The 23,684-nt window shown below is 34.4% G+C and overlaps 1 protein-coding gene across 1 annotated transcript; it reads left to right on the forward strand.

Moving 5' to 3' along the window:
- Nucleotides 1-38: 38 nt before the first annotated feature.
- Nucleotides 39-23,684, forward strand: LOC100378872 (phosphoserine aminotransferase-like). Its single transcript, XM_085494511.1, has 10 exons — nt 39-208; nt 4,326-4,386; nt 6,036-6,105; nt 9,023-9,228; nt 12,935-13,012; nt 17,279-17,370; nt 18,172-18,341; nt 20,721-20,849; nt 22,479-22,616; nt 23,126-23,684. The coding sequence occupies exons 1-10, from the start codon at nt 152-154 to the stop codon at nt 23,226-23,228; spliced, it is 1,104 nt and encodes a 367-aa protein (XP_085350637.1). The 5' UTR covers nt 39-151; the 3' UTR covers nt 23,229-23,684.

Consider the following 23,684-nt stretch of genomic DNA (forward strand, 5'->3'; position numbering starts at 1 on the left):
CAATCAGCGTTGAACGTTGATCTAATTTAAATAGATAACGCGTGATCATTCATGTTCAGTTTCCACTGTCTCTCTTTCTAGACGCTACGGGCCGGTATCCACACATATCTGTACAACTATCCGTCAGATCTTGCATCAAATCTTCAGCAAAATGAGCGAAGGACGTGTTATCAATTTTGCTGCTGGCCCAGCCAAGCTTCCTGAAGCTGTAAGTGTGAAATATATATTTATTTTCTGTTAATATTGCATTGCAGACGGAATATTCTGTGTCGGTCTGATCTGCAGCCCGTTGACCCAGCCACGGCTTCGGTCGGCCTTGTGGCACTGCGTTAAAGCGCGTACTAGCTGAATACCAACATATGATCGGTTGTAGATTGTTGGTAAATATCGATCGAGTTATATAAACTCGCAGATAAATACACAATTCCAGCATATATTCTTGTTAGATTCAAAATTAAATTAAAATGACCGCTTGAATTTATTTAGTCTAATACTAGTACTTTAGAATGAGCAGGTGTTAATAGTTTGCGACCTCCAATCAGCTGTTAAAAGACGCGCCTTTTTTGTGACCCATCTCTACTTGGTCAACGTAAACGCATGTCTGCTTTGGTTACTTGCCCAACAAACATGACACACTGCATCTTGCATATTTTTTTTTTCAAAAATCGAGACTCGATAGTCATGGTGTAGGCAACTGCAAATTTGCTGAATAATCGTGACACTGTACAGCACAAATGTTTGTTATTGTCGTGTTGTCCAGCACCACCACCCTATTATTATTATAGTGAATTAATCCTTTTTCTATGACTTAAACGTGAAATATACAAATTATGCCTTTTTGTTTACTGTTGATATGAGCTCGTGTACTGTAGTAGTTATTTATAAATTCCATATTTCACTTATAATATGGATTTTATTAAAACGTACTCTTAAAAACCTGATAATTAATTAGTAGTTAATTAGTTGATTTATTAATTATCATGTATTAGGTAAAATTGATACTAAGTATCACATTTTGGATACTCTTAGTAATTAAAAACACTGAATATTTCTGTTTCTTTTGGTATTGCATCATCCCCATTACAGCAGTATACAGGTAGTATAGCTAGCATATTACCCCCCCCCCCCACTCGATGTTGTAAAAACAATTCTGTGCTGCCTTCCATGTTTGAAATTATTTTGCTAGAAAAATTCACCATTGTGAAATTTGGAGTAGAAGAAAAATTATTGAAAATATTTCACAATATATTGAGTTTAATTATTGTCAGTATACATGTACAGAATGCCATTGCATTTCACAGCTTTTTATTTCATGTAGATTAGCCAATTTTTTGCAAATTGTGAAATTCTATCTACAAAAATAATATCACCAGAAAAAAATTCACTATTACTAACTGCATATGGTAGTGATCCTTACTAATTTTTTAATTAACCGTAATTAAAGTGTGGTATGTTGGATAAAATAAAATAAAAAGCCTACCTGCATACCCAATATATGTCTTGGCTTTATCACAGTGATAATGCAGAATGACATGCACCCACATCACTGATACAGGCTGGCATTAGTTTTATTTGTATAATCTAAAAATGTAGGATTTAATACAGCTCCAATAAGTAGTAATGTTTTTTCACAATCGTGGAATATTATTTTATGGAACAGATTTCCTAGTATTTATAATATTTTTGGTGCAGTTATTTTTGTAGAAGCCATCAATATGTTTATTTTGGATTTTAAATCTTGTTTTAAAAAATATATAATTTAATTCAGATTTATCTATGTACATGGGGAATTAACTTTTCAAAAGGTTTTAGGTTCCACTCTCCTATATGGTTTCAGGGGTTCATGAAAAATGGAAACTAGCGTCATAAGACATTTAGAATTATTTGTCGTAGTTTGGATGTAAAACAAGAAATTGTGTAGTGGGAAAATCAGTTTATCAACAGAAATCATACATCTGCTAAGGAGTGAAAAATGGAAAACTAATAATAAACCAATAAATACTTTACATTTTTATTTACTTCAAGTAGCAAATCAGTGTCTAATCTGATCCTAAGTTTTAATTTGTAGATCCTAATATAACATGCTGGTAGCATAGCTCTAACCCATCATGGAGTTTCTGGCTTTCTACTGAAAATAAACTATAGTTTTAGTCAACTAATACTAAATAGTGTCTTTGCCAATTTAAACTGGTTTAGTCACTTTACAAATGTTATAAAATGAAAAAAACATGAATTTGTCAGGAAAATCAAGAATTGAAATGTGCCACTGTAATAAACATTTCTGTGGATGAATCTATTTTAAAGAATAATTCAGTGACATCTATTGTAGTCAAATCAAAATTCACTATTGTCGACTGGCGTTACGAAAAGCCTAGCGTTTACCTCAGTGTCCTTTAAAATAGTTTTCCTCTTTGCATGTCACCTTGAAAGTGGGTGCTCTTAACTTAGAAATTCAAGAATTTCTGTTGGTTGCCACATAATTAAGGCATGCTTTTAGTGGATATCCATGATTTTAAGTGCAAATCTATATTAATATTGACAATAAATGTCAACTTCATATGCAATGTCATGATCTCCATAATGATTCTCCAGCTTTGAACTATTGTATGGGGAAAATATTCAATTTTAGTGAATTTGAGGTTGCAGGATACTCACTGGGTTTTAAATTCTCTGGTTTGTGAAAGAAACAATACATTCTATTGTCAACTTTGCATATTCATTGGATTTTAATTTAGTAAATTTAGCTATCAGCAAAATAAGAGAAAATAATTCCAGTGAATAATTAATTAAGCTTTACACAGTGTGCAGTTTTATCTCATTCAAGAAGAGTTTTAGTTGGTAGAAAACATTTTTTTTTTCATATAAATTATTTGAGAACTGGGGATTGTAGTATATGAACAATCAATGTACAGTGTATAGGAAATTTCCAACACATACAACTAATGATGCTGTAGTGAAAAGTATAGGAAATTTCCACCACACGTGGTGACTGTCACTGTTTGTCCTTTATATGACCCAAGTCTCCGCCTTGTAACCAGGGTGTCTGTTACCAAGCCCTGTCTATTGTCTTGTGTGTAGAGTGATAGTATGAATGTGCTCTCAGCACAATACATGTATTGACGTGGTGGTTTTTTCCCATCGAGTTTCTTTTAAAATCAGGTTAAAATGATAAGTTTTTATAATTGCAATACTGTAAAATACTTTATTTTCGCTGAAGTAAAGATTCAGTAAAAATAAAATCCAGCGAATATACCTTTTTTCCTATATTTTACATTCAACCCGCCAAAAATCAGTGAAAATAAATTTAATACAAAACGCTCAAAAATCTTTTCAGTGAAAATTAATTCCAGCTAAAATAAAGTATTTCACAGTAACTCAAATGTTATTTTTGGCTTAATTTTGATGTAAGTGGTCAATAAGAAACTGCAATAATTGGTATTTCCCTTCAGATGGTTTTGTCAAATTTCTATCACAGTAAAAAGTTTGTGTCTTGTTTGGCATGATTGTTATGTAAAAGATTTCTATTGGCACACATAGGCCAATTGTTTAATGCATCGTTAAAACATGTACTTTGTAAGCAGTGATCACCCCACTCATGCTTTATCTAGTGATCACAACTCCCTATCCATACTATTTTATTTGCATAGCTCCCCTAATCAATCACATTACTGTGTTTAGAAAAGCTCCCTGCATTAACCCTTTGAGCATCCAAGTTAACTAACACTGTCCACAAAATAGTTTCATTTATACACTGTCTTTTCTCACATGAATGTTGTAAAAATTACAAATTTTTTTGATCAAAAACTAGAAGCCAATTAAAAATGAATTCAGTTAACAGGGATTTTCTCTAGAAAAAATGAACTGTGCCCCTGTTCCCAGTTTAGAAAAACCCTGGTTAAAATAACAGAAAATTTGAAAAAATTTATCCAAATTTGAGCAGGAAAGAATATTGTCACTCAAAGGGTTAAATTGACATTGGTAATATTGCAATGGTGTATTTACTATTACTAGACTAGACTAGTCTAGACTAGACTAGACTTTCTTTGGGTCAAAATAAGTAATTTCCCAATTTTTTTTTCATACTTCTGTTGGAAATGCGCTACTAGAAGAGTAGATATGATGACCCTGGAATCGAAATTTTACAGCATGGCTATTTTCTTAGTTTCAACGTCCCTGTGTACACCTGTGATATTCTGCCATCCCTTAGGGGATAGAATTCTTACTATGCTACAACTGTATCACAATATAATATGTTGTGGTCAGCAGTGTTCAACAGTTTTGATTGCAGTATAATTAACATGGAATTAATGTATTCTCTATTTCAGGTGCTTCAAAGAGCTCAAAAAGAAATGTTGAATTATCAGAATACTGGTGTTAGTGTTATGGGTAAGTCATTGCGACATTTCCCAATCTTTGCAATGTAGTTAGCATTGTTATCAGCAGGGATGTGCCCACACCGGTCGCTAGCGACCGGCACTCAGAATTTCTGACCAGGACAAAAAGTTGGCGACCGGCACTATTGTATGTGTTTATGATACACACAGGATGTCAGCCACTGGACCATCTTTCTATTGTTCTTGTTGATTTTAACACACAACAAAACTTTAATGAAAGAAGACACTGCTGTTCAAAAATCAACGTACACGTGTGACATCGGCCTAATGTGTTTTTGTTTTAACCTCCGATTGACATTCTGTTAGTTTTAACAAACTAACCAGATCGGAATAAGTCATACACCAAGATAATGGAAGGGAAGACAACGATAAATAAACAGAAGAAGGGAGGATTACCATTGCAAGTTTAGTTGTGTGTGGGATTTGTCGAGTTGAACATAAACTTGCTCACTTCATCGGCAGCGATGCGTCAAGCTGTCATTCGTTTAATCTGCACTTGCACTCGAGTGTAGTAAACTTCATTGATGTTTTTGGCTTCATGACTCGTTCATAAAATTAAATTCATAAGCTATATTCAGTCAGCGACACAAGGAATACTTATTTTTCACTATTAATGCGATTTACCTGCATTCCATTGGAAAAGAAAACAATTAAATTCTTGTTTCCACTTCGGCCGTAACAAACGGACGACATGCTTTAACAAAAAAAATGGCTGCCAGGTCAGCGGTCAATGTCTCAAAATACATATTTTAGACGTGATTGCGAAAATAAAGTGTATATATTTTTTCACTTTTATCGAGGCAGAGTAATTTTACATTGAAATATTTAAAATAAAAGTTAAAATAATTAAAGTAGTGAAATCGTAACTAGTAGAATGGAAAAATGAATATTAATGACCTCATGAATATTAATGACCTCATGAATAGTAATTAGCGACCTGCACTCAAATCAGGCTGGGCAGAACCCTGTTATCAGATAACTTTCATAATGAGATATAGTCACTTAATGGTACCTACACTTACAAATTATTAACTGTAATTAACCTTCTCACCACCAGTTCCCTCTTTTCAAAACAAATTTACAAATAGACTAGTTTATAGTCTGCTCTTTCCTTCATTAGATTGAGACAAAAATAGACAAATTTTGAGTAAAAACTGAAAATTGACTAAAATTTTGGCACTTGGCTTCAAAATTATTTCCAAAAGTATTGAAGAATGTAAGAAAAATGTTGAGTCTGGTGGTGAAAAGGTTAATGTTGGCTTGGCTGGGGTATATCAGAGACGAATCATTATGTGCCAGGAGATCACAAAACCATACAACAGTACTGTACACTGTGATATTATCTTAATTTCAATTACTTTATTGGTAAGAATATTTGGTTTAGTAAAGTAATTTTCCACACGAGTGATCGCATCAATAAATCTGCAGTGTTATACTGTAAAATACTTTATTTTACCTGCAATTAATTTTCGCTGTATGGAATTTATTTTTACTGATTTTTGACATGTTGAATGGGAAAATAGGTTTATTCGCTGCATTTTTTTTTGCCGAGTCATTTCTTCGACAGTATTTTACAGTAATGTATTTGAGTTTCCTGCAAGCTACATAAATAACCGTTATCATTAATATTTCAACTTACAGAACTTAGTCACAGATCAGCCGACTTTGCTAAGATTTTAAACATGGCAGAAGCTAATCTCAGAGACCTCCTGTAAGTAATATTTATTCTTTCACTTGTTTGTTTGTTTGTTATATGTACCCTAGAGAAGAGTTTGCTTGTCAATATTTTGTCTCAATTTGCTTTTATCATGTCACTGTAATTGCTGACTGTTTGTGTTGCAAGTTTTGTTTTTCTATTGATGGAACATATCGGTGGGAAATTGTATGTGGCACTGGAAAAAAAGGCTTGGAACACAAATTAGTCAGAAATGACCAATGCATGATAAAGGCAAAGTATTTTTTATATTGACACAAACTGTTCAAAAAATGAGAAAATAGTCATCATTTAAAACTAAAATGGACTTAGGTTCCAAAGATCTATTTGGTTGAACTCGCCATGTTTGTATATTGCTATGTGTTTGGTTTTCAGTGTGAAATTCCAGTCAGTAATTATACAATTCATGTACATCCTCATTTTGGCTTCTAGAAATATTAAATAAGTTGAATGCATTATTGTAGTGTTTTGGTAACCCATCTCTCTCTTGTTTTCCCTGCCCTTTATTAAATTACTGCAATTAATTCCTTAAATATAAGAATTATGGTTAAATTTATGATACAGCAATTATTATTTTAATGAATAGTTAGCATATCAGGCTTGTTCGCATCAATAGCACAACTTATTGCCTCTGATTTGATTGACCACAAATTATTTATAAACTATTTTAAGACTTCATTCAAGCTTATATTTTTGCAAATTTTTAATAAAAACGATAAAAGGTACCGCAAGAATAGAAATGAAAATTGCTCTAATTCTGATTATCTGTAGTCACTACTTTGAATGGCATTTCCATTAATGTTGAGTATTTGAAGAACAAATTGCCTGTTTGTCTTGATCACATTAGCATCGCTTTCTCCGTGTTGTGTGGGCGTGTGTGAATATTTGTTTAATGCAGAATTGATCTCTTTTTACATTGAGTTTACTTCTAAGATGTAAATATTTCTTGGTTAAAAATCAATTTTTAATTTCCTTTGCTTTGATTAAAAGTGAGATTTTCTTGAAGTGATTTTAAGATCATGGTTACTGTAGGGTTTGATACGAGACAAGACAAGGACTCCAAATTACCAGTAGGTGAACCTATACATAGAATATAACTTTTTAAATTAAAGGTTGTCTGTCCATTGCACTGATTAGAGAATAAGAGTGGCTGTGCTGATTGATGATATATTTGTTTCTAGCAATATAAATTGTAACACAGTGTTCTCCACAATCCAAAATAGCTGGTGGGCGGCCTAATTAGCATAAATTTGCATATTAATTTGCATGTCATTTACATACAGCATTCTAGCATTTATGTCATGAACTGCAATACACACTAAGTTATTTCTTTTTAATTTAATTGAAACATGTTACAATTTTTTGAAATACAAACAGATTGGTCACTATTATTATTTACGAAATGCAAAAAGTTTGAAATCGGTGATTTACACGTTCGCAAATTATTCTACGTTCATGAAATGCAATTCGAGTAACCAAGAGCAAGTACAAGAGTTATAATGTAGAAAATATACGAGATGATTTGTCCCCGACGCCAAAACGGACGATTTGTCAAAATAAAACTCATAACATTTTTTATTTGTGGCATCAGTACTCACCCGTGCCGACGGACGGTAAGATGCATTTACGCATTTACGGTCACGATACGTTGCGTTTTCACACGTTGTTTTGGAATTCAAGAAAAAATGCTAGCAATCGGCAAAAGAAAAGAATCTGCTTTGTTCTCGAAAGATTAGACATAAAAAATGGATAAATTGAAAAAAAACATGGAAAAGATAACTAAAATATTATTCAATTACAAATACTCGCGGTAAACTAATCCGGCAGCCATGTTTGATGTTTATTACCGCTTTCCGAATTTAGTACACGAACACCCAGAATGCGCTGTTCCCCTATGCAACTTAGATATTAAATCGTTACAGCGCCAACAACGGTGGGTGGCCGACGGTCGTTGAATGGGGTAGGCCAAAAGGTCACCAGTTTGCCTACTCCATGCTGTTTTTACGATGAAAATCGAGCGAACGTTGTAAATACGGCTAGAATTTTAATTTTTGTTCGAGTTTACATGCAATCTGCTAATATATTTGTTTTTTTACTGTGCATATACATTTCGTTCGTATTTACTTCTTCCTTTCGTGATCGGAAGATGATTATTAAAAATACAGCTGTAAATTTAAACCACTGTAGTTGCCTATCGTGAGAAATAAGTGGCAACAATGTCGGGCGACGATGAATTCAGGCGATTGACACATTGCCAAGAATGCATTTGATAACTGCTTACAGACTTCCAGTGGTCATTGTTTATGTTTGGACTCTTGAAACAATAGCAAAATAAAGGGTTGGGCAACTACTCCTTTGTTTAGGCTTGGGAAGAACAATGCAAGCTTTTTACAAATAATTTCAGCTGGATGTGCGTTGGTGGGCGGGTGTTGAGAGTTACTAGGCGGCCGTAAAACTTGATGGGCGGGCCGCCCACCTAAAACCCCTTGTGGAGAACACTGTAACATAATCAAATCAAAAGCAATTTTCTGGACATTATAGCTTGGACTGATAGTAAATGCTTGATATTCACCAGTCTACATGCAGTTTGCTCATTTACCTTTCATAACTAAAGTATGCCTGTTTAGGAAGGGCGGACAGACCTAAATTATGATCCCTGCTTATTTGAATTTTGATCAACTGATAAAAAAAAAAAATCAAAGAAAATCACAGAACAAAAAATAAAAATATTGAATGAGAATAGAATTAGCTAATTTGTTTGTGAGGCAGTCAGTTATCTGTGTTTTAATTTTTTGTTTTTTTTGAAGCAGTTATCAAATAATTTACTGATTTCCCTGTCAATATTTTAGAATCTTTTAAAAACTTGTAGCCAGTCAGACTAGTTTCTGTAATAAATAATTTTTCTTCATTTTAGAAATATTCCAATGAACTACAAGATTCTATTTCTGCAAGGTGGTGGCACGGGATTGATGGCCGCTGTAGCTCTGAATCTTATGAATCGTAGTGAATCCAAATGTGCCGACTACGTTGTGACCGGAACATGGTCAGCAAAGGCTGCAAAAGAAGCGGAAAAATATGGATCAGTGAACCGGGTCCTTCCTAAAACCAGCAAATACAGAAGTAAGTTGAAATTAGTAATACCAATGTTTTTTGGGTAGGAAGGAATTTTAAACATGTGAATTTTTTTTTTTTTTTTTTTAGCCAATGATACTTTGTAGTTTAGTTCATTTAAGAGTTGTGCATACCTGATCAGTTTGAAGCAGTTAAAATGATGACTCTTTAGGTAATCATGCTATGAAGTAAAGCCACATGCAAAAAAATAGCTGTATTGTCGTTTATAGAGAAAAGTGCAAAATGTCACACTCCCCAATACATTTGAAAATTGTACAAGTGAATGTAACAAGTTATTTTGGTGCTGTTTTTAGGAGAAGTGTCAATAAAAATAAACACCTTTGTTAAAAAGTTAACTTACTTTCAGTCTGAAATAAATTCTCTCACAAAAACAAATATTTACTTGGTGAAGACTACTTTGTTGATTTCTAGTCGTGTACAAAGTTGCTTCATATATATTGTATACTGGACTTGGCACGTCATCCATCAGTCTTTTGTTATTTTGATTATTAAATGATCAGAAAACTGACATTATTAAATTGACAATTTGTTGATGTGAAATCAATGTAAAGATAAATAAACCCTTTGCATAATGAACTGTAAGTAAGCTTCTGCATTGATGCACATTTCCAATTTATTCAGAAAGTAAATTTTCAATGAAATATTAATGATGACGTAGATATATAATTGGATGTCAACATTACAATAACACATTTTCATTTCTATGCAAATCAGCAGTACGGTTTCTGCTGACATATGTTATTGAGTATTGATGAAAACAAAGTCAATAATGCTGCGTACCAGTAATTTAATAGAATTACCTTTTTCATATTTCTTGGCAACTGCAAAAATTGAGCTGCATACGATGAATACAGTACTATCGCGTTAACATATTAGTATGTGTCCAGGAATTTTAATGTTTTTTAAAAACATATATTTGCATAAAATGTACACAAAATCGTCTTGATACATCAAATAACGATGTGTTTTGTTGCATGCGTGCATCAGAACTGTGTTTAACGTCTGTCATTATCCTAAACTGTCACAAATCGTTGTGTGTGGATGTTATGTTTATTGTTTGGTGTACATCGGTGTATTTGCGGTGTATTTGCGTGTCAAGGGACCAAAGAGAAAAAAGATTATGCTTCTCGTTCCAGACAAAATTGAAAAATGCACTACCCTGACAGTTTATTTTTTTTTTATATATAACCTTTTCACCACTAGTTTCATTTTTGCATCACAAATCTGTGCATTCCCTCATAATTTGGGACAAATATAGCCGCATTTTTTGACTAAAAACTGAAAATTGACTCAAATTTTGTCTGTTGGCTCCAAAATTAGGGTTCATTTTTAGAAATACTAAAGAATATAAGAAAAAAAGTGCAGTAAAATTTGGGTGAGAAAGTCTGGTTGTGAATAATTTAGTATTTATTTCCACCAGTGACACAAAATGCATATTTGGATCAATAAAACATCCTTTAAAACAGAAAACACAAATTTCTCCATTCTTTATTTATATACTGGTGGGTATTCTATTTCTGTTGTCTATATTAATAGATTGTTCTGATGTTCAAAACAAATGATGAAAATAACCCATTGTAAATATCACTCAATGCCACATTGAAGATGTTTTAAAAATCGCCCAAAAGATGATAAAACAATGTGACTGTAAAGATATAATAGTTTTCCCTATGCTATCAATAAAACGTGTTGTGGCATGAAAATATCCTGCGCTTTCACTTCAAACCCATGCATAATACTGTATTGATCAACCTAAGCTAAATGGATGCAAGTATCTTAGAAACCAAATAATAATTGATTTAAATATTTATAACTTAATGGAGTCGTTGGGTCGGTATATGGACTTAACTGGATTTGTCGCAAACAGAATAATTGCATTTCTGCCTGCAATTCAATTCCCAAATCATCATAATAACAAAGTAATTTTCCTTTAAAATTATACAAATGGTAAATTGCATTAAAACTATCCAAGGAGAAACAGTCTGTAATGTTTGTGTAGATGTCCCACTATGGTAATGTTTGATGCATGGCAGAGTAACGTGATCTATAAATGCAGCTTATTAGAAAGTCCTATTTAAATCTACTCTTTGTATTGAGTTTTTAAATAATTATCAAGTTCAGTAACGAGTGTGATTCAATATTGTGTACAGATACACTAAAGTCTTCTTCAGCAACTATCACTTTAACTTCAGCTATCATTCAAAGTGAACATGACAATTTACAAGAGGCGTAACTCGCAAATTGTTTAAAACATCGTCACAAAATGATTTGCAGTGGCATGTTGAACACGTGATCATAATTTCTGAAAGTACAAGTAAAGTGACACGTGTGACAATCTTGGGATAAATTTACTAGATATTGCGGCAAGCACAGGCTGTTGTTAAAAACAATTAACACTTAACAATAAACATTGGTTGACTGTTTTAGTTTTCCATGACTAGTGGTAGCAGTTAATCACCTCTATTATATGTTAAGCAAATTTGTTATCCAAAATGTAGTGAGAGAAGGGGGTTTCTATAAAAAACGTGTTTACATTAAAATGAATGATAATTTAGTTTTATTGGTGAACAGTTTGTTCACAAGAGTTTGAATTTGTAGTAAAAACTGTAATATACTTTATTTTCATTTGAAATTTACTTTCACCATTTTCGCTAAAATGGTGTTTCAGTAAAAATAAAATCAAGCAAATATACCTAGTTTTCTATATTTTTTATTCAACTTGTCAAAAATAAGTGAAAATAAATCCCATACAAAACACCCAAAGTCTTTTCAGGGAAAATTAATTCCAGCTAAAATAAAGTATTTACAGTAGAATTGAAGTGCTAATCATAGGAAGCTGTCAAAATGTGAGATGATTTCTAAATTAGAAAAAAAAGTTGTGAAATATTGTTGCTCTAACAGGATGTAATTGTCTTTGTAATGCTGCCAATCAGTCAATTATAAATGAAATATGAATGCTTTTAGTGTCAGTAATGTAGTGTAAGGAAATATAATGATGGAGACAGTTAATAGTTTTATGTGGATACATCATAAGAAAAGATCGAATGTAGCTCTGAACCCATAATGTGTTGATCCAAGGTCTTGGATATCACAATCATTGCTGTCAAAATCTGACAGGATTTCAAATTGTGTATAGGATGATAGGCAGAGCTCAAAATTCACTCAATGAAGTCATTCCTAGATGTCCTAGCTGACCGACTGTCTTGGTGCCCATAAATGTACACTACCGTTTCAATGACACAAAGTCATTTTCAAACTGTCTTTGCCTTGAAAAATGAATGCCCTTGCGTTTCCCATGCTCAAATTAACTACATCCTCGAACCAATGTTGTATTGCAAACATTGCTGTCTGGAACTGACAAGATTTCATTGTTTATGTTAATACTATTAAAATTGTTCTTCATTGTATTCATGTAAAATAAATTTTTTGTGATTCTCATTTTAATCATGGTTAATTTTTAGCTCGGCTGTTGAGCATCAATTTATTACTTATGCGACTTCTTGTTAAAAACTGCAAGTCTGATTGATTTGATATTATACATGGCCTTTTTCTGATTTGTTCATTTCATGACATCTTCAATTCTCTATTGAAATGTGCATTGCTAACAGTGGCTGTATTTTAGCCAAGAGGCTGCTTTGTAGACCTTATCACTTGGATTCCTTGATATGAAAATAATTGTACTTTTCTGTTTCAGTTATACCACCACAGGATACATGGCAAACGAATCCTGACGCTTCATATATCTACTACTGTGCTAACGAGACTGTACACGGTGAGTACACATGCATCCCCTAGGAATAGTTAGTAAGGTTGCTGATGGTTGCTTTTATCATGTAAATAAAGATGTCATGTTAGATGACAATCTGAATAGTGTTCATTTTGTGACAAATTGAGGTAATACTAGGCACTGCAATGTCAATATACATCCTGTGGGTGATAGTGTGCGTGCTGTCAGGTCCTGTAGGTGATGGTGTGCGTGCTGTCAGGTCCTGTGGGTGATAGTGTGCGTGCTGTCAGGTCCTGTGGGTGATAGTGTGCGTGCTGTAGGTGATAGTGTGCGTGCTGTCAGGTCCTGTGGGTGATAGTGTGCGTGCTGTCAGGTCCTGTGGGTGATAGTGTGCGTGCTGTCAGGTCCTGTGGGTGATAGTGTGCGTGCTGTCAGGTCCTGTGGGTGATAGTGTGCGTGCTGTCAGGTCCTGTGGGTGATAGTGGAGTCGGCTTGTAATAAATATGGCGCATAGCTTCCAAACCTGAAAGCAAATAAACCACAGAAAACATTTTAATCGTTAGCATGCTACAATTCCTATTTTTAGACACTCTCAAAACAGCTTAATGTACACTGCAATCAATTCCAACAGTCAATAATCAGACAATGTTTAGAGGAAATCATTCATAACTACAGTTATTTGTCTCAGCACAAAGACGAACCTAATAAATCCATGGTAACGACAATTTAATAACGTACTAATAATTTGAAAGTGATTTGAAATGTTAACAAAAAAACAGCGACTATCTTTGCGTTAATACCTTCTAATTTAAATTTTACAATCTACTGATTCTAATGTTATTTTTAACAAGGTTGGATTAAAGCAGTTGATCAAAGCATACCATTCAGTTCATTTGTATATCATTAATCTGATTTAATTTATTGTAATTGGGAAGGTGACGGAAAGTTTTAATTACTGACATAGGATTTGATGAATATAATCCACTGTTTGGCTATTTAATATAAATGAGATGAGTTGAAGGAAATATTTTGTACTAAAATGATAGTGAGGAGCTTACAGCACTTCAAACTTATTAGTTCGGGGTACTTGCACATGGCAGATAATTTTAATGAGTGACATGACATTGACATGTTACCTTATTAAGTTTTAATAATTTAAATAGCCACCATCAACAAAATTTACTCAGATCACAAAACCAAATTAGATAAACATTAATATCATGTAAATATACTATTAACCTTTTCCTCACCAGTTTCCTTTTTTCATCACAAATTAACAAAATAGTCATGTTTATAGTCTACATTTACCTTTAAAAATTTAGATAAAAATAGCCAAGTTTTTTCTGAAAATTGACTAAAATTTTGTCTTCAAAAATTGAATTTATTTCCAGAAATATTTCCATGATTAAATGACTTTATGGTATTTGTAAAGAAGACAAAATGTTGCGAAAGCTGTTGAATGAACACAAATGAATATTAAAGCAGCTTATGCAAAACTTCCTCTGATAGAGGGAAAACAAATTGTTTCTGATAACCCCTCTACTAACAGTTTTGGTGAAACCTATCTTCCTCTGATAGAGGGAAAACAAATTGTTTCTGATAACCCCTCTACTAACAGTTTTGGTGAAACCTATCTTCCTCTGATAGAGGGAAAACAAATTGTTTCTGATAACCCCTCTACTAACAGTTTTGGTGAAACCTATCTTCCTCTGATAGAGGGAAAACAAATTGTTTCTGATAACCCCTCTACTAACAGTTTTGGTGAAACCTATCTTCCTCTGATAGAGGGAAAACAAATTGTTTCTGATAACCCCTCTACTAACAGTTTTGGTGAAACCTATCTTCCTCTGATAGAGGGAAAACAAATTGTTTCTGATAACCCCTCTACTAACAGTTTTGGTGAAACCTATCTTCCTCTGATAGAGGGAAAACAAATTGTTTCTGATAACCCCTCTACTAACAGTTTTGGTGAAACCTATCTTCCTCTAATAGAGGGAAAACAAATTGTTTCTGATAACCCCTCTACTAACAGTTTTGGTGAAACCTATCTTCCTCTAATAGAGGGAAAACAAATTGTTTCTGATAACCCCTCTACTAACAGTTTTGGTGAAACCTATCTTCCTCTGATAGAGGGAAAACAAATTGTTTCTGATAACCCCTCTACTAACAGTTTTGGTGAAACCTATCTTCCTCTGATAGAGGGAAAACAAATTGTTTCTGATAACCCCTCTACTAACAGTTTTGGTGAAACCTATCTTCCTCTAATAGAGGGAAAACAAATTGTTTCTGATAACCCCTCTACTAACAGTTTTGGTGAAACCTATCTTCCTCTGATAGAGGGAAAACAAATTGTTTCTGATAACCCCTCTACTAACAGTTTTGGTGAAACCTATCTTCCTCTGATAGAGGGAAAACAAATTGTTTCTGATAACCCCTCTACTAACAGTTTTGGTGAAACCTATCTTCCTCTAATAGAGGGAAAACAAATTGTTTCTGATAACCCCTCTACTAACAGTTTTGGTGAAACCTATCTTCCTCTAATAGAGGGAAAACAAATTGTTTCTGATAACCCCTCTACTAACAGTTTTGGTGAAACCTATCTTCCTCTAATAGAGGGAAAACAAATTGTTTCTGATAACCCCTCTACTAACAGTTTTGGTGAAACCTATCTTCCTCTGATAGAGGGAAAACAAATTGTTTCTGATAACCCCTCTACTAACAGTTTTGGTGAAACCTATCTTCCTCTGATAGAGGGAAAACAAATTGTTTCTGATAACCCCTCTACTAACAGTTTTGGTGAAACCTATCTTCCTCTGATAGAGGGAAAACAAATTGTTTCTGATAACCCCTCTACTAACAGTTTTGGTGAAACCTATCTTCCTCTGATAGAGGGAAAACAAATTGTTTCTGATAACCCCTCTACTAACAGTTTTGGTGAAACCTATCTTCCTCTGATAGAGGGAAAACAAATTGTTTCTGATAACCCCTCTACTAACAGTTTTGGTGAAACCTATCTTCCTCTGATAGAGGGAAAACAAATTGTTTCTGATAACCCCTCTACTAACAGTTTTGGTGAAACCTATCTTCCTCTGATAGAGGGAAAACAAATTGTTTCTGATAACCCCTCTACTAACAGTTTTGGTGAAACCTATGCTTCTATTTCATCCAAATTAGTCATGTCCTATCCACACAAAAATCTTGTTTTTTTCATTTAATATTTCCGGTCATGTAGTATGAGCAGAAGATGGCAATTAAATCCTACTGTAGTGAGTACTTGTAAATGGTAGCCATTCTTAATCTCAAATCTCTTAAATTTGTGAGAAATAACTTGTCTACCGGGGAGAAACAAAACAAAATCTCTCCCTTTGCATTATTTTGTTAAATTCTGCTTTTCTGACAAGCTGTTTTCTTCGACCTCATTACTTTTTTAATGGAAAAAACAAAACTGGATGGTCAGTAGTAAATGTAGTGATTTAAAATGTTTTCAATATTATCTAAAAATTTGAAGGTGCTTTAGTAAGATTATATATGGAGAAAATGGTTCCCTTGTTTTCAATTATCACATTTTATAACACTCAGTAAATCCAGAGAGCCCCAGTGTGTATGCGTTTATGAATTGTTGATGAGATATCTGTAGACGGCGCCACAGAAGTGTTACAAATATCGTATAATGTTAGTAAAAACAATTATTAGATTATAGTGGAAGTGATCAGTTAGATCAGCAAACCGGACATTTGCCTCATTAGCGCGTTTTACTCTCTGGAGATAAAGTAATAAAAAACATTGTGTCAGTTTATGGTCAAATTTGGTGAAAATGACTTGTTGGAAAAGTATGTATTGATTGTACTCTTATAGACGAGTGTTGTGAAACGGTAATGATGTATTAGAGTGGTTTCTGTTCATATTAGTGAGAGGTGTACGGAGTTACTGTGGCTAACAAGACTACCTAATTACTCTGAGGCTATCTGCACCCAAGACGAGCATTTCACACCATCACACCCTGCCATTGCTGAATAGATAACACCTCACATCGTTTGGTTGCTATGCCAACTTGTTTCTCTGATTACAACAGATTAACACATGTAGTACCGTATTTGCGATATCAGCACATTGTGAACTGGTTCATTTAAATCAGACTTGGTTTACTTTTTTTTTTCACCTGTCCTCATCACACGTAGGAAGTACTGGTGTTAATCTACTGCAAAGTATGCATCCAATGTATACCTACAACTTGGTGTGACATCCATGATTTCTAATACAGCTGTGAAATAAACTCAATAATTCAAATGTGATTGTTCTCGTTATTTATAGGTATTGAGTTTCCTTTCATCCCGGAAACTGACGTCCCAATTGTATGCGACATGTCATCAAATATTCTCTCCAAACCATTTGACGTCACCAAGGTATGTAGTCTTTAAACTCTTCTGTTTGTGTGCAATTCCTGACTATTGATAATGAATGGACTCTGCATAGTCCTTTGTTTTGTTTTGTAATGAAGTTGAATACAGGAATCGTGAGTGTGCTTGAAGGCTTGTAATTGGCAAGTGTGAATATACTCTCAATGATACTGATTCCTGAGTACATACTTTCTATAAAATACTTTAATGTGTATTATTGATATATTTCAATTTAATCTCTCCTTTTATCTAGTGTATTGCCAGCAGTGCATTACCAAATAATTCAATATCCATTAACGGATAATATCTGTTATTTGATGCACACACTGAAAGCAATTCACTCACGCATGTCTTACAGATACACACATGCATATAAATACTGACCATTCAATTGATAGTTGAGGCATGGCTGTACTTATTTTTATTTTGGTTAACATGATTGCTCCGGGACAAAGTTCATTGGTTGGGCGGGGCCTGGTTGATGTCAGGATAACACACTAAATTGCCATTTGATAGAGATGGCAGCACAGCCCTGTCATGTAGTCCCAAACATGAATATGGAATGCACTGTGTTAGCACATGCAATTTGCACTTTTAAAAAAAAGTCAGCAGAGATAACAGATAAGTGACATTCAATGTCCGAAACTGTCATGCAAAAAATGCTCATCAACTGAATAATGATCCCAATGAAAGCGGTTATACAATCAAAATTAGGCAATAATTTACAAAACATCAGTCTATGTTTAAAATGTATGCATATTTTGTAGAGTTAATATATGCATATTCATTGTATATTTTTATTTTCAGTATGGAGTGATTTTTGCCGGAGCACAAAAAAACATTGGTTGTGCTGGAGTGACATTGGCTATTGTACGTGATGACTTACTGGGACATGCTATGCCTTCATGTCCTGCTATATTAGACTTTAAAGGACAGAGTGATGCCAACTCATTATACAACACACCACCTGCATATAGGTATGTCTGATGTGAAATAAACCTGCTAACTATTGTACAAATTAGTGCCATGCATAGAAACACAGTTCTGACACTCATCATAATGTAGTGAAGTTTAAATTCTGTAATTATTCACTGCTAAATTAAATCATGAACATGGAAACTCATTCTTTACCTGGCATTTAATTTTTAAACCTCAGACTAGTAATACATTATTGTAATGTATTACTAGTCTGTGTTTAAACTAATTTAACACCATAGATACTTTGTTGCAACAATGTTGCAGGGCCCATTACTAATTTGCATATTTGTACTCCCATTACCCAAAACTTTTTACCAATTTAGTGTGAGCCAGGTAGGTTGACATGTACACAGGGAAAAGAAGACTAGAACACTGTAGTTTCATTTCATTTTAAAAAAAAACCTCATTTTATTTACAATTCACTTGGTTTCTAATTTATGATAACACCAAAATAGGCACTCATTTCATCTCTGTCCGTTTCATACCAATGCCGGTCTACGCGCCCGGTAACTTCCTGTCTATGTCTAGCGTAATTATTTGTTTCCCCGGCCAACAAATCCAAAAAATCGTCCGTAAAATATAATTTAAAAAAATCCAGTGGTTCCCCGTCGAAACCAACACCATGTCTTGGTCCTGAAAACTGGTCGTCATGTGCTGGAATGTTCACGTCGGTCCTTTCATTTGACCAGATGTTTGGTGTATCGGCGATGTCATCGGCATCAGAGTCCGAGTCACTGTCGGCATCGGCATTCAGCAAGTCTAACAGTTCATTAGGATCGATGTCACTGCCACTGCCACAGTTGGTATTTTGGCATAGCAATTCACATCTCAATCTCCCTTCGTCTATTTCTTCCACTGTAAAGCCTTCAAACTTAGTGTCTGAATCAGACTCATCGAAAAATCTCAGAATTGCGTCACGTTCAGTTTGCAATGACAGCTCCGAGTCGGCCGGTTGTTGTGGCATCCCGGTACTGGGGCCCGCAGTCTGCTGTTCGCTCACAGTTTGGAAATTCATCACTGAGTTTAAACTTTAAACGTATCACACAAATAGTTGTGAATAATTGCATAAAAAATCCAAAAATACTCGACAGGAATTTAATTCGTTCGATTACAAGTCAGCTGTGTTTACAAACAAATGCAAATACGCAGTGGAGGTCAACTGAATGATCGAAACTGAATAACCTTGCATATTCCCGCCACAGTCAAATTAGTGTGTAATTTATTCATATATTCGGAAGAAGTATTCCTTATTTGGCAGGATTCTTTATTAGGAATATACATATGGAACAGTAGGGCGGGAATTACCGGGGCAACGACACAGTGATCGTGTTTAAATATTCAAACCAACGGTAATTGATGACAGTGTCGTTTGGCCTACAGAGGTCATTGGATATTCCCGTTTAAAAACCCCATTTTAAAGCGATATTTGAACACTGTGAATGAAAAAAATACATGGATATCTAGTGGAAATACAACAGAGGCGAAATAAGGACTTTCAGTGAAAAATAGCAACGAAACTGGGATGCCTTTTTTACGGAACCAGCGACTACGGCAATTTTCACGTGTTGACCTCTGCTGGCACGCAAGACTAATTGCGATGACAGTCTGATTTTTCGACATTAAAAACTCGCCGACAAGGAAAAACAACATTTTATATAGGTAATTTATTTAAATAATGTTTCCAGTTCAGATGAATATAAATTTTATATGTATTATGCGTTTATTTTGGTTAAAAACTGCGGTAGAATAAATGAACTTTCACCAAACATGCCGCTGTGTTTGTTTATTTATGCAAATTGTCACAGTTCTTCACAGACACCGTCCGAAAAACCCGTTGTACAAGAAAAGTACGAGGACAATTCGTATATAATTTTCAGTCTGAACGTACCTGTATTTCTAATTATTTTCATCAACAATTTATTTTTTCATGCAAAGATTTTGGGAGATCAGAATCAACTTCTGTTTCAATATATGAAATACCGGCCGTTTACGGCCGCATTGGGATTTTGACAGTGCATTAACGGGTGGCCTTTTACGGCCGAATTGGGTTATCTTTGGTCAGAAATAAGCGGCCGTATATGGCCGCATTGGGGCGCAAAGGGTTAATATTCTCAAAATAGTGGAATTAAATGGCAGTGAAAATAAATGGTTTTACATACCACCTGCATAGGTAGTAAATTACAACATTGGTGCAATAACCAACAGTTGCTAATTTGATTATAATTACTTGAATAACTAAATATTTTGACCCCCTAGTCTTCAAGAGGGTAGGTGGGGTATTAAAACGTCAGGTGGGTGTTGCTCAGTGTACACTGGTATTGAGGGCTACTCTTGGTACGAGTGAAATAAGGTGATAACGATGTAATGTTATATTTCAGCATATACATCATGGGATTGGTGTTTGAGTGGCTCAAAGAACAAGGTGGTTCTGATGTTATGGATGAAAGAAGTGCTATCAAAGCTAAATCTATCTATGATGTCATCGATGAATCTAATGGATTCTACTGGTAAGTCAGTGCTTTGTTTGTTTACCTTTTAGTACTGTTAAAATCCTATTATAAACTGCGGTTTATATTACAATGTATCAAATAAAAAATTGGGATCAACAGCTCAACACATTGCAATCACTAAATGGGCGTGGTCACTTGCACAAAGCAAAAAATACACCGTACAATCTTTTGAATATAAGCTAACTCCAATTTAGATGTCGGGGAAGAGTGATAAGCGTCACATAAAAAAAAAACTGTTCACATGAAAAAAAATACTCTGTGTGTGTGTGTGTGTGTATATATATATATATATATATATATATATATATAATGTAATATGCATTTTTTTTTATTTTCTTTGTAACGGAAAGTATATTCTGACAGGAGTTTCAAATAAAAACAAACATTAATGCATTGTTTAGTAGAAAATGATCATGGTACGGCACTAAAAAAGTATGGTACCGTGGGTACGGTAACACAATCCGGCCATGCTTCGGCTCACAAGTGAATAACTTACTTGTTTTTGAACTGTTGAAATAGTTGATTATTACTCAGTAGTGATTATAACAATGCACGAAAAATAAATTCGTCGAATTGTTATCAAATGCAAGTAAAATTCAACTTAGTTTCACCGTAAGCGAATTATTTTGGTCACATGTATACGATCGATGCGACATCTGCCATGTAGTTTGAATGCACACGAGACATTACTTGACCAGGTAGGTCAAGTCGCTAATTAACCAATCAAAATGCTTGATGGTGTTCAAATTACCTTAGTAATTTAAATATGTTAAATTTAAGGTCACCGAGGTCACCGACTTCATGGTGAACTAAACCCGGAAGCGATTTACCAATAATGTAGTGCGATCTTTTGGCTTTGATTTTTATGGGAAAACGACATGAATTTTTTTTTAAATCAAGAAATTAGTTGTTTTCAAAAGATAAACTGAGCATCGAAAACAAATTTAACAGTTTTTTGATGAGAACAGCTCATTGTCGAAAACTTGCGACACACGGACGTATTCATTAGGAGTATTGACAAAAGTTGTCACAAGACAAAAGCAGTTTCACTGCGCGTTTGACATCCTAACACTACTAAACAATAAAGAGGTGTGAATATTTTTAGGCACGTTGTCGAAACAAATGAATAGGATTAGGAACAATGTACCAGCTGGTTGAAACAAAGTCGGTCACGGTCTTGTTGAATTGGGGGTGCGGTTAGTAATAGGTCATTTTCATGTTTTCAATTTTTGTTGAGAACTCTTTAACACTGAAGCCGAAATCGAGGGTGCGGTTACTATTAGGTATGCGGTTTATAATAGGATTTTAACGGTACTGTAAAATACTTCATTCCTGCTTGGATTCAGTGAAACTAAAATTAATTCCACCTAAAATAAAGTAATTTACGGTATAGGCGAAGCAGACCTTATTTTCACTTTTCTCAGGCAAGGGATTGCTCCACTCATCCAAGTCAATGTTATCTCCATTCCATACAATTTAAAAGATTCAACAGCACAGCTCTTTTTAATCTTTTCTATTACTGTGTTCGGGAGATCCATTTTTAGATCCAAGGCCTTGTGAAGAAGTCATAAAATTGCATTTACTTGTGTTTGACTAGATTGTAACTAGTGTCTATTTGTGTTTTAGCTGTCCAGTGGATCCAAGTGCTCGCAGCAGAATGAATATTGTGTTCAGAGTTGGTGGACCCGATGGAACAGAAGAACTGGAAAAGAAATTTGTTTCCGAATCAACGAAACGTAAAATGGTCTCAATTAAAGGACATAGGTATGCTGCATTTTATTATAAATACTTTGTTACACATATAGGATTTGTATGGACATGGAATATACTGGAAAGTGCTCATATTTGAAAGGTGTCTTGGAAAATCGTGAAAAATGAACATTTCACAAACCATTACTGTAGTAGATTTGATTAACTCTCCATCAGAATAAAACTGCAGCTATCTCATTAAAGACTGCTATAATCCTCATGCAAATATAGAATAAAGATGGGTGACTTGTTGTGGAAAACTGCTCTGCTATCATCATAGATGACAGTGAAGCTGTTCATAAAGTTGATTTTTGTCGTCCATAATCTGTCAACAATGCATTTTCAACTCCTTCTTGAAAACTACCAACTCAGTTCATATCAAATTGGCCTGGCAGTTTTCAGTGCTTTGTTCGACTTGGCTACGACAAAGTTTTTGTAGGACAGCAGAGCTATTTTGACCCCCAGGTCACTTGTTTCTGTGATGTCATTTGAATATGTCACTAAATCTTTGTATTTGTTTTCAGATCTGTTGGAGGTATGCGTATTTCTCTCTACAATGCCATCACATTGGAAGAGACGTTCTCTATGGCACAGTTCATGACTGAATTCCAGGCTAACCACCAGTAAAAACAAGCACCATAACCTCGATTACAGTTGCCACCGGTTACTATCTCGGGTCTCATGCATAACTCATCAACCACTCTGTGCCGCTGACAGCAGCTACGCGTTATAAAGCAAATATTCTGGATGTGGATATTGGTAGCAATTGTAGAGCGATAGTAAAAACTTGCCTTTCAAAAAGATCAAATGCAATTGATACCAATTTTCACCTATGGCATTTCTATTTAAAATGCTAGATATTTTTATTTCTATAGAAGAGGGTTATTAACACAAAGGGAGGGTTGACACGGCTAGTGATTTGGACATTCAGTTTACAGCAGTAGACTGCATACACCATTTGTGTTATTTATCTCGTTAAAATATCTATTTACAAAACATTTACAGGGCTTGAACTTCAGGCTAGAAAGGGCACTCAATTTTGAGACAAAATATGATAAAATTGCCTTGGCTGTGTAAGGAAAA

The sequence above is a fragment of the Saccoglossus kowalevskii genome, chromosome 20 (genome assembly GCF_978046115.1).
Source record: "Saccoglossus kowalevskii chromosome 20, keSacKowa6.1, whole genome shotgun sequence".
In the NCBI taxonomy this organism is placed as follows: Eukaryota; Metazoa; Hemichordata; class Enteropneusta; family Harrimaniidae; genus Saccoglossus; species Saccoglossus kowalevskii.

Bases quoted from the DNA above. Each gene is read 5' to 3' on its own strand.
- LOC100378872 (XM_085494511.1), top strand. From the start codon at position 152: ATGAGCGAAGGACGTGTTATCAATTTTGCTGCTGGCCCAGCCAAGCTT. The intron at 4,387-6,035 runs GTAAGTCATTGC...TTCAACTTACAG, and splicing joins TACTGGTGTTAGTGTTATGG to AACTTAGTCACAGATCAGCC. The intron at 17,371-18,171 runs GTATGTAGTCTT...TTTTATTTTCAG, and splicing joins AACCATTTGACGTCACCAAG to TATGGAGTGATTTTTGCCGG.